Source organism: Asparagus officinalis, chromosome 1 (genome assembly GCF_001876935.1).
Source record: "Asparagus officinalis chromosome 1, Aspof.V1, whole genome shotgun sequence".
Taxonomy (NCBI): Eukaryota; Viridiplantae; Streptophyta; class Magnoliopsida; order Asparagales; family Asparagaceae; genus Asparagus; species Asparagus officinalis.
Genome location: NC_033794.1, coordinates 115,578,330 through 115,597,369, shown reverse-complemented (window position 1 = coordinate 115,597,369; position 19,040 = coordinate 115,578,330). Strand labels below are relative to the sequence as shown.

Here is a 19,040-nt window from a genome sequence, read left to right as displayed (position 1 = left end):
GTTATATTTAGTAGATAGGAATAAAATTGTCCAAAAGTTGTTACATGTGGGCCATGTAGTAGCTTAATGTAATTACTATCAGGGAGTTATGTGAAATTTACATCAGGAAAATGAACAAGCACAATTTTTCAAGGACAAAAGCAGTCAATATAGTTAGAATTTGAAATGATTCTGAGCAACAAATACTGCTATCACAAGCTAATAGGATCAATAGATAACCAGTAACTATATCAATGATAATGATATGTACCTTATTTTTTAGCCCCCTTCTTGCAAAAGCAAGAGCACCATCCCCTCCACAAGCATCAATAGGAAGAAGTACACTGTCAACATCACTAGCTAATACATAACCAGCTTCTAAGCTGCCAGGTTTCTCGACCACGTACTGTGGTGCACGACTTAATCCAGCAAGCACACAAGGGAGAAAGGTGTAGCCAAGCTGGTACATAGTAAAAGGAGAATAGTTAGTCATAGATCCAAAGAAGTTGCATAAGATAAAATGAAGAAACTAAATCAATTTATTTCATAATTAGTAAAGTACTCCATTTCTAAATATAATAAATTTCTTCCTTCTGATTAATAGTGCAGTGATGAATTTTAAGCCTTTTTGTAGCTCAGCAGATCATTTCTAGTTACTTGTCATTCTTTTTCCTAGTTATATCATTACGAAGTGCTGGAGACAAAATGTAGCATGTTCTCTAACTCATGTTAAAAGATTGCAACCTCAAGAGTTCACTGGTTTGAACCTCAGGAGGAAATTATCCACCATCACGCCTCATAAAAGAAAAGTAATAGATATGTTCCATTTTCTCCACTTCTACGGATTTTGTTTCATGAACATTTACATTCATAATCCAACCTATTTTCAATTGAGCATTTTCAATGTTGTGCTCCACATAGGACTCTGGTTGATTCAAACTGCTAGGCAAGAGGACCCCAATCCATCTGATCCAAACCAGGCTTGGCATTATACTTTAGCGGCTAATCATGGATTCATGATGCACAGAAAAGGTACCAAAAAATCATTGAAGCTAGGGAAAACACCAAACTAGTAAGAGGGGTGTACAAAAATACCAATCTGGTAATTGATCCAATTTATTTCTGAAAGTTTTTAAAAACTAAAAATTTGCAATTCAAGTGAGTTAGTGTATAGACTGAAAAAACTTCTGAAGTTTTTTCATCCCTCTGCTACATTCTGCAGTTCATTTGTTCAAGATTTTAGTAGGTGAGTTTAAATTTTTGTTAGTTTATATTATAGTAACACATAGAATTTGCCTCTATATTGGAGTTCCCAAGGTACAACTTTTTCCCATTATGGGTTATGGTTGAGGAGATCTCTAGCTTCCTTTGTCGTGTCCTTTTCTCTTGTCACCTTCAAGTTAATTAGATGGGCATGGTCATTTGCTTAATCAATGAACGCCTAAGCAAAACTGACCCTTTGTTTGGCTGCTAACTTCTAAATGCTAGGAATTTGCTCTCGTATAGGTAAAGCTCTTAGATCTCTTAGTAAGAGGTTAATCTGTTATTGGATCGTATGCTATTATAATGACTCTTGGAGATCAAGTGAAGAGTGTAGACGACGTCTGTGAGATTGATATGCACTGCGGAATCGTGGATATTGGGGGAAAGCTCATGCTCTACATCCTCCACTTTCAGTAGAAACTATTGGGCCTTGAGTGACGAAGTGTATGTTCTTTTATCATACAGAATTCACTTGTCCATGCCTCACAGAGTATGGACCACATAGACCTTGTCTGTTTCTTGTACTTCTTTTTTGCTTTCTTTATGTGCTTACTAGATTAGATTTTAGGGAGAAGCTGTGCTTCCATGAAAAATTAACACTTTCCTTCAAACAATCAGAAAAATCAAATTTTAAGGCCTCTTTTATCCCTACCCATGAGTGCATATTTTGTACCTCAATTTCAATATTTTATTCTGAAATCACCACGACTTATGCATAAGCAACCCTTGCAATATAGCTCTCCACTTCACAGATTGCTAACATCGGTGATGCGCCCTTGAGTGAGGCACTGCACACCACTATCTGACACCAAGCGTACAAAAAGCATACCCTTTGCCTGTTCATCATGAATGTTTCTAAATTTCATCAAAGCTACATGTATATTCTCGGCTTTCTTTACTTCTATTTATAATATTTTTTATGTTCTACATGAGTCACTTGCCTATCTTTGAAATGTTCAAACTTCACAGTTTGGTATAGTCCGATATAGACATAGGAACTACTTAGAAGTATTTGTTTGTACCAAGGTTTCAGGTCACTTGTACAATGTATCTTTTCACCCTTCCAATATACTGCTTCATAAGGACAATTTCATGAGCCTCTTCTATTTGTTTAAAGGAGGTGAGTTACAATAGGAATACGCGCACAGGTTAGATAAAAGAATTAAATTGAGGGAGGATGTTAGGAACTGACAAAATTCATTATATGCTCATATATTAAGTTAATTAAACGCATTAGTTACAAATACGTATTACCCTTTGTCTGATATTGGTTGAATAGTATCTATTGCTAGGGTTGCTAGCTTGCTATCACTATTCACTAGAGTTGGAACTTGAATGGGGATGTCAGGATTTTTTTTATTCTACAACAATCATGGTTTTATACTCGTCAGAAGAAGAAATAATCAAAAAACTTTACTTACTTTCTAAAAGTTAACAATTTACTTCCACCAAACTTTACCTTGCAAACAATATATCAAATATCACCAGACTCGTACAGGAAAGTGCCAAAAGCTTGTTGCAAAGAATATACTAAAACTCTGACAGTTCCGGACTTTGATATATCAAATCCAAGTTCAGCAAACAAAAGCAGATTATTGTTGCAAAGAATATACTGAAAATCTGACAGTTCCGGACTTTGATATATCAAATCCAAGATCAGCAAACAAAAGCAGATTAGTTCGCTAATAAGTGACGCCAGTATCGATATAAGGAGCATGAACACAAATGTGGCACATGGATAATACACTATGCAAGTGAACAATTTCTAAAATTTATCTATATATAGCAAAGATCTATGAGATTTCAAGAAATGTCATATCTTCTTTCATGATAGAAATCATGTACTACATCGATGTAGATAGGCTGGTTGATGAAAGTTGGTATTTCAATTGATCTATTAAGAGAATGAATGATTGTTTTTGTTAATATGTCTGATCTCAACAATAGGTTCTATTTTAGTGAATAAAAAATAAGTGTAACTAAGCTGAAGAGTAGATATAGACAAGCAAGGTTAGAAAAATTCATTTGGCATAAGATTCTTAGTGACCTCTTCGGCAGCAGATCTTGGGGATAGTGATGAGGTCAAAGGAAGAGGTGATAATGCAGGTGAATGAGCACATGGAATCTGGAACTCCTTCACCACAAGATGGCTTATAACTGCTTCAACTCCAGCCAATAGATCCACCCCCTGCTAAGTGCAGACTCTCAAAAGTTAAAACAATCTAAAGCTACTTCTTTCAGATGTACTTTTATAGACATAAATAGAAGGGGAAAAAAGAAAAAACATCTGACATTCACCTTTCCTTGTCGATAATCCTCAATTTCATCTATATCATCATCTGGGAAGCGGCCCACAACTGCTACTGCATTTATGTTAGACTTGTTAACTAGAGCATGCACTGCCCTCAATAATGAACCAGGATGTTTAATCCTTCCTGTTGATTTTCCACATGTGGGATCGATCCATATTTCAACCTATGAAACAATCAGCAACCTCAATCAGATTTTGTTGCTGGAGATTCTAAAAACGTAACCGTGTATCATTCGTGACGTTGAAGTGTGATAATTATTTAAACACCACCATTATCCAGGCCTCATTCCATCAAAATTGTGATATCTATCGAGTACAATTTGAAAAATTTCCAGCGAATACAACTATAATAAACAGGATTTTTTTTTTATTTGGCTAGCTTGGTTAAAAAGAAACGTGAAAAATTATCATTACATCTTATCCGAAGTTAGACTTCAAATGAAGAGATATGGTAGCAAACATTTTTGAAACTAGAACAACATTCAGAAAAAGGTAAAACATCACAAAACTGAATATTATTAGAGACAACTATATATGAGTTTGATGAGCACCTCTAGAGGTGTATCAGTGACAATGTACTCCACCACAGGCAGACCTAAGGAAGCCCTTGTGGCATCAGCAACCTGTAAATGGCGAATACGAAGTTCTTCCTCCATTCCAGCATCAAGGACCAAACCTACCTATATTCCAGTGGTAAAAAAACTGTTAAGACAATCGGTAAAACCAATTTTGATAAGACCAATGACTGATCGTACTGAGTTTCCTATCAAACCTTATTTGATATGTCTTAATAAGCTAACCATGCAATTACTGAGAGAATATGCAATAAGCAGTATTTTTGGTTTTCAATGTTATAATGTTTTCCAATACAAAAAGTGACACAAACCGCAGACCAATATTTTGGCAACAGCCTTGGGTGTTCTTCTTCACTAGTTTCCCACTACGACGTATTTGATATCAAAGAATTTTTTATCCTTGCTAATCAAATTTATCATGTTTCTTTCACTAACTCTCAACCTACATCGAAATGACAACCAATTGGATTCTTTGTTCTCACAACTGTAGCTGGTCTGAATGGAAGAACGAAGTTTTGCTGGGATTCCATATATTTCATGATCTGTATTGTACATTCTTTCTTAAGTAACTTTGTGTAATAAAAAAGGGGCAATTTCCAATGAATTTAAATTCATATGAAGATGTATATACAACCTTCGACCTTGATAACAATGGCAATTGAGTTTTGGGAAAATTATGTGGAGGCCACTGAGGTAATCTAGGAACTCTTCAAACCCCAAGCGCCCCATTCACCCAAAAAAAGAAAGAGCAAAGATCTTTTTCCCCATTTAATTTAGGCCTCTAGAAATCAACAATTCACCATAACCCCTTTACACCCCAAATATTGTTAAATTATAAAATCTGTTTCAATCTAGCTAATTTACAAGAATTTTAACATTGATTACAGAAAATTTTCAGAGCGAAAGATTCTACAAAGGTCCTAAAGAGGTGAATCATTGATTCCAGGAATCTAAAAAATGGAGAAAGGATAGGGTTAAAAAATCTGAGACAGATTCAATCAACAAAACAGACGATTTTCACAGCAATTAGAAACTGGCACAGCTTACCCCAGTCTTATAATCTCAGATACTATTTGCTAATATTATCTGTTCAGCAACTTTATAAAATTGGGCAAGGTTAAATATGGGACATTACTAATCCCAAAGAGTAGTTAAAACAGTTTAATATCTAATGCAGTGGCTTAGGAGTAACTCCTAAAATTATGAACTAAAAACTTTCTGATAAATTTGCACCAGCTTCTGGTTTTAATATTGCTAGGCAAGTAAGTGATTAACTAAATGTTAGATCTACTTTTATAACTTTAACATAGAGTGTGGTAGTCACACCCTTCTTTAATCAAAATTACGTAGAAAGAATCTTTAAATCAGAGGAGGAAAAACACGAACCATTTATCCCATATTATATTTAGAGGATAACCCTTATACTATATACATGAATGCCAAGTAGTTGGAAGTACTCCTCCACAACATCCAACAAATCATAACCATAAAAAGTTATGATTATTTTTTACGTTGAACATTAGGATTGTGATTTTATACATACCCTATTTTGATGGACAGGCTCCAAAGCCCAAGATCCTTCTGCAAATCTATCAAGCGCATATCCCTCCACATAAAGCATGTTAGTTGTTGGCCAGTATAGCATTGCTGCATTCAACACCTACCATTTCACCACATGCAGGATTTAGGAGCAATCTTACAAGAAACTCAATGCACAAGAAGCCTGCATCAACATAAAGGCCGTGATACACAACACTGGAGGTATAAGAAAACTCATGCAGAAATGTTGCTTTGTGTATAACAAGCTTTAGATAAAGAGAGGAAATATTCAACAGTTAAACAGGATGATTCAGAAGCTCAAGAAAGTGCGTCTAATATGGAAACAACATATGTTATATATAGAAGCAATATGGAAAAACACAATTAAAATTAGAAGCATTTGCAAGAAAATTTGCACAACAAGTATTATCCAAAATGGAACATGATGACTTTGCTAGCAAGAAAACTTCACATACTAGTCATGCTGAATTGTCCATACACAAGTCTGGATGCTTCTAAATCAACTAATCACTCAACAACTTTGGAGTTTGGATATTTGATAGAATATAGAACCTTTGCAAAATACCTTATCAAACATGTTAAAAACATATATGTGTGTGCATATCTTCAGTGTGATGCATAGTTCATTAGACTTTTGTGAATAAAAAGTTAATATATCAGTGAAGTTGGCGATTTGGCTGCATTTATGAATACGATACGTGCAAAACAAGAGTAGAGCTACCACTTGAAATATCATAGCTCATTATTTAGAACTTGTACCATAGTTAGTGTCCCAACATCACCAAATGAGGTGACAGCGAAGAGTAATAAAGCCGATAGGATTCTTATAAAATTCTTGAATGGAAAAACAATTGTGCCTGAGAAAATTGTGTTCCATGCCAAAGATCTAAAAATTCTGGGCCAGCAAAATGTGCAATTTATCATCAACCAGAACTTGAGCAGAATAATTTTTAGGAATTAGGTTGAATCTGGATTGAAATATCAATTGGAGGATTATTTAATAGAATATAGAATCTAGCATCCTTCATCATTCTTCACTCTTCATACGCTATTACTGCTGCTATACGATCGAAAGAATGATCAGCATGAACCTGACATCACAAAGAAATAGATGGAAAATTCAAATGTTTAAAAGAGTAAGGAATTTCAATTTTCAATAGAGAGTTGGGGCGAATACCTAGTAGCTATATCTTTGTGTCAGATTAATTTCCAACCTACACTTAAACTCATTTAACTCCTGAAAGAGACCCGATACCCCCAGCAAGTGCTATCAAAGGTTAGCCCCAAAGATGGTGTCAATGGAGTCTGTAGAGTGACCGATGTCTCTGATATAAGGTATGGTTAGCCCACAAAAAAATGGATGATCCACTCCGGCCATGGTTGACGTCTTGTTAGCCCACAGATGATCGAAAGTCCTACCAATATTGGCAGCCATGTTCTAATCCATAGTTGTTGTTGACCAAAAGTCAAGGATTACCCATGGATGATGATGTTGCTGATGATTGCAGGACACAGCTTCCATAGATTTCCATGAATGCTAAATGTACACACACACAAATGAAGAAGGAAGAGGTTGGTTTTCTGACAGGGAAAGTGATTATTTTATTACTCCGAAAAAGATGCAAGTAAAAAGAAGGTGATTAAACTGCACTTTAGAAAAACTGTGACTAGCAGTTTTGCGACACCCCAAACTTTAGTCCCACATCAAGTGGTGACAATGAATAGGCCGTATTTATAAGGTAAGCCTTGAGATTCAAGTGTAGCATCGGCTAGTCGATTTAGGCAGTGATTTGGGCCAAACAACGCGCTACACTCAGTGGCTCCCCTAGCTTACACCACGCGAACGGGCTCGCAGATCCAGGACATGACAAATTTTTTAAGCTACAGTTTGCAAACCTATACCTATGACTTAAAGTTACCTATAAGTTAGTAAATTATAAAGCCAAACAGTCGCTTCATGTTTGTTGTAAGTTGACATTGCAGTTTTTACTATCCTTGCCTCCTAATACAAAACTTCTCAATTTCCATTGATCGACTGCATATGTATTAGCGTTTAAAGAATTTGGGTGATTTTTAGGATGCCGATGAGAGGGGGAGAAAAGTGTGTGAGATGGATGTTTGCGTCAAAAGTTGCTCTCGTTGTGGAATTCATTATATCTTCGGTCGATTACAATAAATTTAAAAAAAAAAGAGATAGCCTTTTTATAAGACTCCTTTTACACAACAAAAGGAAAAAATTACAACTCTTGAGAAACAAACGCAGGATCGTTGTTTGGATCGCTGCTTGCGTGGGATCTTTGCCTGTGCCGGGAGCGCTTTGACTCGTGGACCACCAAATCACAGATTCTGATTGAATCGTAAGGGGTTTAATGATTCTTCCTTCGTTTATCGAAGTGAGAATTTGAAACGATATCTTATCAAAGTAAGATAGTCGTTCTTCTTAAGATCAAGTCAAAGCTCGAATCTCAAGGAATTGCCGGAAGCTCAGGAACTCTGCTCTCTCTGCTCTGAAGTGCTCAAAATGATCAGCCTCTCTCAAAAATGGCATTCGGGGGGTATTTATAACCCCTAGGAACAGTTGGCGGATCAAGTAAGCAAAACATATAGGTAGCATATGAATAATGTTCTTCAAGAATAATGAAAGAATAATGTTTGCTGCAAACAAAGCTAAAGTTAAGCAATATGTTGACCTGCCTTTAAGAACAGGAGGCATCTGGCAGTTGCATAAACAGTTGAATCCAAATGAGCTTTTCAATCTCTTCATATCTAAGTGTGTGTTAACACTGTCTCGGCCAGCGAGACAGTAAACACTGTCTCGCCATATTAATTCTGTCTTTTGTTGAGTTTTGTTAGTTATGAACCCCAGAGGCTATAAATACCCCCCTAGGGTCATTTCTGACGGGGGCTGATCAGAGAGCATCCACAGGCTGATTTCAGAGCAGAGGGCAGAGTACTCGAGCTTCTGTAGCTCCTTGATATTCAGGCTTTGACTTGATTTCAAGAAGAACGACTATCTTACCTTGATAAGATATTGTTTCAAGTTCTCACTTCGATAAACGAAGTCAGAATCATAAACCCCTCACGATTCAATCAGAATCTGTGATTTGGTGGCACGGGCTAACGCACCCCCGGCACAGGCAAAGATCCCACGCAAGCAGTGATCCAAACAACGATCCTGCGTTTGTTTCCCAAGAGTTGTAATTTTTATTTTGTTGTGTAAAAGAAGTCTTATAAAAAGGCTATTTCTTTGAATTTGTTGTAATCAAACGAAGATATAATGAATTCCATGACAAAACCAACTTTCATGAAATCATACTATTTCCTGGACAAATATCTTTGCATACATCTCCACTGTACAAGTCGTTTTCACAGCAAAATTTCACCGACTACATCAACGAATCAATTATCATCCAAAAGATTCATTTTCTTTCTTTGATCTTAGCATCCCTTTAATGAAATTCATAGATATATCTTCCCACTTTCACTCTGGAATGGGTAAAGGCTGTAGGGTTCTAGCTGGTCTCTGACGTACTGCCTTCACTGCGAGACAGTAAAGACTGTCTCGCGTGGGCGAGACAGTAAAAGTCTGTCTCGCCCGCGAGACAGTCAAGTCTGTCTCGCGTGCGAGACAGTAAAGACTGTCTCGCGTGCGAGACAGTCTATACTTGTGTTCTTTTTGACATTTTGGATGACTTCCTTTTGAGCTGTGTTTGGATATCTCTCAGCATTTTTTGACGCCTACAGATACCCCCTCCAAAGTATTCCAGACTCAATCTTTTATAGAGGAGTTCTGGGATGCTTTGGATAAGATAGGTCTTACTTATGATCATTTCAATGCTTGGTTGGGTAGATCGTATAGAAGAACCTGTAGATGGCTTCAACACTTGATCTCTTTGTCTCTCAGTCTATTCAGTGCTTTGTAGAATAGCTAAGGTCATTTCGGTATGGCGTTCATCGCTTGACCGTCGTCGAGATCTTGAATTGAAGCTGGAATTTATACTTGTGAATTCAGCTTTTGTCATCAAATTGATACCGCATTGTTAATCACTGTATCAGTCTTCATAGGAACACAGTTTATACTTTTTTTTTTTTTGAAGTTCTCGGGAAATAGTTTAACCTCGTATACCCGTTGGGAGGTAGCCAGGTTATTCTTAAGAATATTTTGAGTGATATTCTCTAGAAACTTCTTGTTGATGGTAGGGAAACAGTTTAGACTCGTGTACCTATTGGAGTAATGTGATCTCTTTTTTTTGTTGGTAGAGATAAACCCGAAATCGGAGAGAAAGAATTTTATATTCTATCTCCTGGTCTCTTGTTTGTTGGTAGAGATAAACCCAAAATCAGAGAGGAAGAATTTTATATTCTATCTCCTGGTCTCTTGTTTGTTGGTAGAGATAAACCCAGAATTGGAGAGGAAGAATTTTATATTCTATCTCCTGGTCTTTTGTTTAGAGGAAGAATTTTATATTCTATCTCCTGGTCTCTTGTTTGTTGGTAGAGATAAACCCAAAATTGGAGAGGAAGAATTTTATATTCTATCTCCTGGTGCAAAGGGAAACTCAAAGTGGGATCTCCACTTAGAGAATCTTGATTGGTTTGAATAATCCTAACTGTCATAAGGTTTGATTATTCAATTCAAAGCTGGACCTTTCGTTCGCAAAATGAATCGAAAGGAGATTTTGGTTGTGGTCCTAACTGTAGTAAGGTTTGACCAAGTGAGAGTTTCGAGGTGATCCTAACTGTAGGAAGGTTTGATCGGTTGATTTATGGACCTCTCGTTCATTGAAGGAATCGAGAGGGGATTTTGGCTTTGGTTCTAACTGTTTAAAGGTTTGACCAAGTGAGAATTTGAGACGATCCTAACTGTTTAAAGGTTTGATCGTTCAATTTGTGGACCTCTCTTTCATGAAAGGAATCGAGAGGGGATTTTGGTTTTGGTCCTAACCGTTTAAAGGTTTGACCAAGTGAGAATTTGAGAACGATCCTAACTGTTTAAAGGTTTGATCGTTCAATTTGTGGACCTCTCGTTCATGGAACGAATCGAGAGGGAATTTTGGCTTTGGTCCTAACTGTTTAAAGGTTTGACCAAGATGGGAATTTGAGACGATCCTAACTGTTTAAAGGTTTGATCGTTCAATTTGTGGACCTCTCGTTCATGGAACGAATCGAGAGGGGATTTTGGCTTTGGTCCTAACTGTTTAAAGGTTTGACCAAGATGGGAATTTGAGACGATCCTAACTGTTTAAAGGTTTGATCGTTCAATTTGAGGACCTCTCGTTCATGGAACGAATCGAGAGGGGATTTTGGTTTTGGTCCTAACTGTTTAAAGGTTTGACCAAGATGGGAATTTGATACGATCCTAACTGTTTAAAGGTTTGATCGTTCAATTTGTGGACCTCTCGTTCATGGAACGAATCGAGAGGGGATTTTGGCTTTGGTCCTAACTGTTTAAAGGTTTGACCAAGATGGGAATTTGAGACGATCCTAACTGTTTAAAGGTTTGATCGTTCAATTTGTGGACCTCTCGTTCATGGAACGAATCGAGAGGGGATTTTGGCTTTGGTCCTAACTGTTTAAAGGTTTGACCAAGATGGGAATTTGAGACGATCCTAACTGTTTAAAGGTTTGATCGTTCAATTTGTGAGGGAGGATTGATCCAATGAAGTGATCGAACCTCATCTCAGCAAAAGAGTATTCGAAAATCACCGTGGGGATGTAGTGTTTAACACTTTGTTTGTAATGATAGGGTTATTCCTAAGAAAATTACATATAGTATTCTTTTAGGAACTTTCGTTACATGAACCATCCACCCCCAGCTTTTCTTGCGAAACTGGGTTTATCATTATGTTTAGCTGTATGATCGGGTTATCCTTAAAAGTACAATGCATGGCATTCTCTAGGAACTTCCCGTGAAAGAAAGGAAATAGTTTAGACTCATATACCTGTTGGAGTATCGAGGAGCAATTTATACTCGTATACTCTTTGGAGTGTTGAGAAGCAGTTTATACTCGTATACTCTTCGGAGTGAGATGGAGAAGCAGTTTATACTCGTATACTTATCGGAGTCAGGGAAAACAGTTTATACTCGTGTACCCAATGGAGTTAGGGAAAACAGTTTAAACTCGTGTATCCGATGGAGTATTATGGTCGTCTTTACTCGACTTCTTTCGCCGTTATGACGCCGGAGTCAATTAGGGCTTGGATCTTGTTTTTGAGTCCAAAGCAAATATTGGTGGGATGAAGAATCCTTCTGTGGTATGCACAGTAGTTTGGATCTGTAATCATCTTAGCACCATCCTGATCTTTAATAGGCGGTAGCTCGATTTTATCATTGGCGAGGAGGTATTCCAATATGGCTGGAGCTTCATCATCTTGGAAAGAATACTCCTTTTAGAACCTCGGATCGAGAGTCGCGTTCACAGCGATTGTAGATGTCGTCGGTTGGTTTTTCTCAGCTTTCTTTCTTTTAAGAAAGTGTTCAGCTTGTTCACCACGTAGTTTTAACTCTTTCCAAGTGGTGGATGGTATGACCCCCAGAGCTTCCAGGACATCGATGGAGAGGTTATTGTGGCATGTTTGCAGGATGAACTCCTCTGTAATAGGATCTCTGCAATTTATTGCTTTACCACGGAAGCGCTTGACAAAATTATCGATTGACTCTCTGTCTTTTTGCTTCTCATCTAAAAGGGTTCCGATTGACATTTCGGTGTCATCATCGAAGAAATTACCGAGGAACAAACTTTCCATGTCATTCCAGCAATTGATGCTCCCTGGCTTGAGACGTGGGTACCAATCAAAGGCGGGCCCACGAAGGGTGCCAACGAATGACCGAACCATTAAAGCCTCGTTTCCAGAGATCATGCCCAAATGAGACTTGAAATAAATCAAGTGCTGAATAGGCGAGCTCTTCCCCTCAAACGGTGTGAAGTTAATCAGATTGAACTTTGCCGGATACGGTATTGAATCCCATTCTCTTGGATAGGGACATGGAATACCCGTCTTCTTCACTTCTTGAGCCGTCATCAAAGCGTTGATTTTGTTTTCGAGCTCTTTTATTTTCCCTTTATCGTCTATGTCTTCATTCGAAGGACGTTGAGGAGAATGAGTTAGAGCACCCCCTGTGAGAGGTACTATTGAACCACCCCCAATCTCGTTATTAGGAGAATCCGTTAGACCACCCCAGCGTTATTGCTATTGGGAGGTGTATCAGCTATAATGACTTCATCCATTTCTGGATCACTGTCATCTACAACATTCTGAGTGTGGCGACTGGATTCAGCTCGCTGACTGGACTCAGAAGGTTGAGGAGGTTGAGCTAGCAATTCTCTCATTTGTTGGATAGCTAACTCCATCTCTGTCTTCATCTCAGCTCTAATTTCTTCACGTTGTTTGGCTAGAGCTTCTTGAAGCATTTGAGTGAATTGATCAGAGGTGATTGTGAGTACTTCTCTGGTTTGCCTTATGCTAGATGATGTATCATCCGAAGCGATCGCAGAACAAGTGTCCGAGAGCTCATCCTCCGAGGACATTTCTTCTTGCATTCTCTTGTAATCTCTGCGTCTGATGGCTCCTAATTGGAGTCGAGACATACTTTGAGCAATTCTTGGATTGACTTTTTCTCTCGGGGAAAAATCGGGATTTGAGTCACTTGAATGCTGCTTAGACTTTCTTTTATCAGCCACGTTGATGGTGACCTCGGGGAATTCATCATCTTTGGCAGCTGATTTTCTCTTGCGGAAATGTCTCGGCTTAGGCTTCGACATTTCAGTAGAAAGTCTCTGGAACACAGAAACTTTCGGCGGAATGGCTTTAAAGCAGTCACATTTGGACAACACTGCTTTGATAAGTTTTTCACATACACAATGACGATTCGTTTCTCGAACAGTCCTTTTATGTGATTTGTTTCCACCTTTAGTTTGATAGTACAACTCGTCAGCATGGTGAACAGAGCAACCTATCTTCTGTTTTTGTGTTTGAACCTTATTAACATACCCAGAATGACTTGTCGTCGTCTCTGAGCGACCCAAGGTTATGTCAAGAGTCATACGTTTAGAACCACCCCCTTGCGGGTGTGGAGTCCTAACGGGCTCCGAATGCTGATTTTTCACAACTTCAGACTTTGGAATCCAAACTTGACAGAGTTTCGGTGGTTCTTTGACCACCGTTTCCTTCATCCTTTCTCGTCTTTATTGTAAGAGAGCACGGGCATAAGCAGCGTTTGCACGACGTTTTTGTATACGTTCTTTAAGGGTCGAACGAGTCCTTTTGACAATAATCCATTCCTCCGTCGTGAGTTTAGCAGAGACATAAGTGATTGGTCGTTGAGACAACTGAACCACTCGATGTCTCCTCGACTCTAAGTCTGCATGATAACGAACTCCGTCGGGTTGTTCCAAGGTCTTAGCCACTTGGCGAGCGCGGCGTTGGCGTTGTCTCTGACGAGCTCTTTTCGTCAATGCCGGCGGGCTTTGATTTAATAACTCCTTAATTGGAGAAGAGTCATTATGAGCAGAGAGGTTGCGAGTAGAATCCTCAGCAACAATTAAGCGAGAGTCTTCATCTGTAGTGTTTGACAACTTCAACAAAGATGAAATCTTCCTGCATTTGCAAGGCGAGGAAGACTTTACAGATGGGGATGACAAATACTCCTCAAACTTCGCTTGATCGAACTCGTACGCGACCGTTGATTCAACCGGGATCTTGATGGTTGGCTACGACACGACGGTCTCGGCAGCGAGACCGTTGGCTCCCACTGTGGTCGTCAGCTTGTTTGCGTCAAAAGTTGACTTTGTCATGGAATTCATTATATCTTCGGTCGATTACAATAAATTCAAAAAAAAAAGATAGCCTTTTTATAAGACTCTTTTTACACAACAAAAGGAAAAAATTACAACTCTTGAGAAACAAACGCAGGATCGTTGTTTGGATCGCTGCTTGCGTGGGATCTTTGCCTGTGCCGGGAGCGCTTTGACTCGTGAACCACCAAATCACAGATTCTGATTGAATCGTGAGGGGTTTAATGATTCTTCCTTCGTTTATCGAAGTGAGAATTTGAAACGATATCTTATCAAAGTAAGATAGTCGTTCTTCTTAAGATCAAGTCAAAGCTCGAATCTCAAGGAATTGCCGGAAGCTCAGGAACTCTGCTCTGTAAGTTGTCCCCTCAAAATGATCAGGCCTCTCTCTAAAAATGGCCTTCGGGGTATTTATAACCCCTAGAGAACAGTTGGCGGAAAAACAAGCTCGCGCAGACAGGCAATTTGCTGTCTCGGCGCTGCCGAGACAGTGTTTGCTGTCTCGGCGGGCGCAGACAGTGTTTGCTGTCTCGGCCGCGACGACAGTAAACACTGTCTCGCGAAAAGGAATATCCTGGCAGTTTTCGCTGTAACTGCCTTCCCACGTTTCAAACTCCGTTATTTTGGCAGTTATCAACGTGATTCTCGCCCACGACATTTCCCACGTTCTGAACAGTTTAGTGCCACGTTGTTTGGCGGTTATGCAAAGTAGTTTTGACCCTGCAGAAACAGAGCTGTCCACCAGTAGCGCAGACAATAAATTTCCTTGTCTCGCCCGCGAGACAGTAAAGACTGTCTCGCACGGCGAGACAGTCAAGTCTGTCTCGCGTGCGAGACAGTAAAGACTGTCTCGCGTGCGAGACAGACTTATACTTGTGTTCTTTTTGACATTTTGGATGACTTCCTTTTGAGTTGTGTTTGGATATCTCTCAGCATTTTTTGACGCCTACAATGAATACAATGGACTGATGGTAGCGCATCGATTCATGTTAAATTGGCTTTGTTCTCAAATGTTTGGAACATATTAAACTTTGGAACTGAAGATGGACATACTTTTTTGTTGTATATAAGATAATTTCTTTTCTGGAAAGTATCCAATGATTATGTGAAAAGTTGCTAACTACACTTGTTCTAAACTATTTTAACTTCTCTTTTCAGTCTCCATTCGGAGTTAAGAGCGAAAAAAGGGGGGACAAATCACATATACACGGCAGCTAAAGTCTAAATTATCTAAATTTGGAAGAAAGCCAGGCACAAATTTTGCCCATAGTTCCTGGCATATGATAACGGGCACTGCACGTGCCTGACATCCGAACGCACAAAGACGAAAACACCGTTTAAAAAGAACAAAGCCACCAGGTAATGGAAAGATAAGAGAGCAGGGAAGCAAATACATTTGGATGAGAGATGAGGCAGTCGACGACGGAAGCGAGCGTCCTAGCGACCGGCAGAGGTCTCCGCGCGAACCCTTCCGACGGCGGCCGCTCGACCCCCGTCGCGCACGATCATCACCGATTCCGCTGTACGCCGCCTCCTAAACTGCCAAAAGCAACAAATTTACGGAGAAAAACCCCCAGAATCTTTAAATTTTGAGGGAGCAGAGAGAGGGGCAACATTGGGATTGGAGCCAGGGAAGCCGGACAATGAGAGGGCGGCGACGCGCGTCGTCTGGAGATGCGACGGTGGAGAGGGGCGGAAGTGGGTCACGTGACATGGCACGGCTTGAGATGGAGTGACATTGAGGGCCGAATGAGGAGAACGGAGGAGGCGCGTCCTCCCGCTCTATGGGAAGCTGGATTTTACCGGGCCAAGATTTTTTTGGTGAAAAGGTTGGATATAGAGGTTTAGGTTTAGTCCTGGCCCAAAGCCTAAAAGTGTTCATTTCCTGGCGAGCAAGCGAAAATAAAAGAAAATTGATAAAAGAAATAAATAACCATAATCTACTTAATACTTTTGAGGTCCGGGACCGGGAATTAGGGTATTTATCTCCCTTCTTTTTAACACTTTCCCGTGAGACATCACTTCCCTATGACTATAGGCGGCTTATTTAGGGGGGTTATTCATTGGGGGTAATTTGGGGTAAATTGGGGTAAATTGTTCTAACGGGGTAATTTTGCCTAATAGGATAATTTGATTGGGATAAAATGAGGTAAAATGGGATAATGGGAAAATTTGAGTGGGACAATTAGTATGACATCTTTTTATAATATTATATTTATAGCTCAATTAAATTCAAGTTTAACTTGATATACCATCAAATGATTAAATAAATAATAGTTATAATATACAATAATATTATTTTTTAAGATTATTTTAATATAAAATATTAAAAACAATATAATAATATTAATAATATCAATATTAATCAATCTTTAAATATTTTGATGTTTATTTTAACTATTATACTATATTAACAAATTTTTTAATTGCAATAAATATTTAATCATTCACACATCTATTACAATGATGATGATAAAGTCTTGCATGCTCCAAGCAACAGATGAGTAAGCCATCTAAACAACTTATATGATATATATTTTTTTCCCAGATAGAAGGTAGGACGTTAAATCACCCATAATCCATTTGATACATCCATAACCAGCATTAAGTTAACTACTAGGCTGAAGAGTTCACACAAAAATACAAGATTAAACATCAGGATGATAATTAGCCAAGAATTTCTCAGATACAAGATAACTTACTTCTCATTTAGGCAGCACTTTAAAAATGGGGAATTTTTTTTAAAAAAAATGCACTTTTACAAATTACATACTACTTAATCTCCCTTAAACTTCAAATCAAATGTTGCTAAAACTTTCTACAAAATTGATGCATAAATAGAAAAAGAAAATGACGGACAAATTAACTGACAACTGGAAGCAATATCATCAACCCCACCAATTGACTTTTTACTCGGACAAATTCTACGCGATTTAAAGCCATTTGAGGCATAAATAGCCAATTTTAGCTGACTCAAGGGCTGGGCATATTCGGTTCGGTTCGGTTTTATGCCCAATCCGCATCCAATCCGAATTTTTCGGATTCTCAAAACTCTCATCCAGATCCAGATTTTTTCCCCTTCATCCGAATATTCGGCCCAACCGAAATTCGGTTCGGTTCGGTTCGATTTCGGTTTTGAATTTGCAAAGAGTTCTATCCAAAGACTTATGTTGTGAATTTGCAAGCTGGGCATTGTCCTTATGATAAGGTTCCTGAGCTCGCCAACAAAGCTTTATTAGACTGGTTATCATCTTTAGAATAAAGTTTTGAGTTGATATAATTACGCAGAGAACTGATGTTTTAAAGATGTTGTTCATATAATACAGCATGCTTATCTCTATATAATTACGCAGAGAACTGATGTTTTAAAGATGTTGTTCATATAATACAGCATGCTTATCTCTTGTAAATATCATGTACATAACATATTTTGTGATTGATTTGAATCTTATGTAATTCTCAAGATTTTTTCTGCGAAATTTTTTAACTAAAGTTTAAGTTTATTTAATTACACGGGGGAGTGATGTTTTGTATGATATTGTTCATATAATGTAGCGTATGCATCTTTTATAAGTGCATCATGTGCATAACAAATTTTTTGGATTGATTTGAATCTTTACTTAGTTCTCAAGGATATTTTTCAGTGATATTGTTGTACTCGTTGCTTAAAACTGCTCCTTGCGCCGTTTGAATTTATTGGATGATAACAGAAAAAGTTTTGAGGTATAAGTTTAGTCTCTAAACCGCCCAACAGAATTCGGGTCGGTTTTTTTTGGGCGGTTCAGGGGTTCAAACCGGATCCAAACCGATTTAATTCGGTTCGGGCGGTTTAGAGACTTCTTATCATCCATTTAATTCGGTTCGGTTAACCGATCCGTTTTTTCGGGCGCGACGGTGGGGCGGGCTCTCGAGCTCGAGGACGGCGACGGCGGAGCGGGTGAACGACCATGAGAACGACGACGGTGAATTTTTTCTGGATCGAGCTCGAGAACGGAATGGGGTAATTTGTTCCCCTCTTTTGTTCCAGGAAGCGAAATGGGGTAATTTCGGGCTTGGGGGTTGAGGAATGTATATATAGTTAGTGTAATTTAGGGTAAAGTGGAGTATTTGTCCCCAATTACCCCCAACAAACCAATAACACTGAAAACTTGAATCCATACCCAATTACCCCAACCAATAACACCAAACACTGATGTTCCACAAATTATCTCATTATCCCCCAAATTACACCAATGAATAACCCCCCTTAGGGTTTTCTTTATTTAAGACTAGTACTCTCAGTGTACATGATGCGTGCGTGATACGATACGTACCAGTGCGAAAAGAAGCATTAGCAATGGCTTAAAAATTATTAATAAATAATAACTCATTCAACATAACAATTTCATTTAGCGTATGATAATTCACCAAATATCCTAATAACCGGTCCGAAATAAGACTAATACGCATGAACATATCAGAGTTAACAAAAAATGATATAAGGGTATGACTATACGCAATTGGCGTCAATATTAATGACTGTATAAAAAGCACTCGTTGCGAGAAGGGATAAAAGTG

The 19,040-nt window shown here is 38.5% G+C and overlaps 1 protein-coding gene across 1 annotated transcript in view; it reads right to left on the bottom strand.

The window, feature by feature from the left end:
- The window catches only part of LOC109829125 (uncharacterized lipoprotein syc1174_c-like), an 18,892-nt gene extending 2,927 nt beyond the window's left edge, over window positions 1-15,965 (bottom strand). Inside the window, exons 1-6 of the mRNA XM_020396230.1 lie at window positions 15,878-15,965; window positions 5,672-5,851; window positions 4,105-4,233; window positions 3,541-3,717; window positions 3,290-3,430; window positions 251-439 (exon numbers count right to left, since the gene is read on the bottom strand). Of these exons, the coding sequence (XP_020251819.1) occupies window positions 251-439; window positions 3,290-3,430; window positions 3,541-3,717; window positions 4,105-4,233; window positions 5,672-5,773 (738 nt within the window). The 5' untranslated portion in view covers window positions 5,774-5,851; window positions 15,878-15,965. The remainder of the gene's footprint in view (window positions 1-250; window positions 440-3,289; window positions 3,431-3,540; window positions 3,718-4,104; window positions 4,234-5,671; window positions 5,852-15,877) is intronic.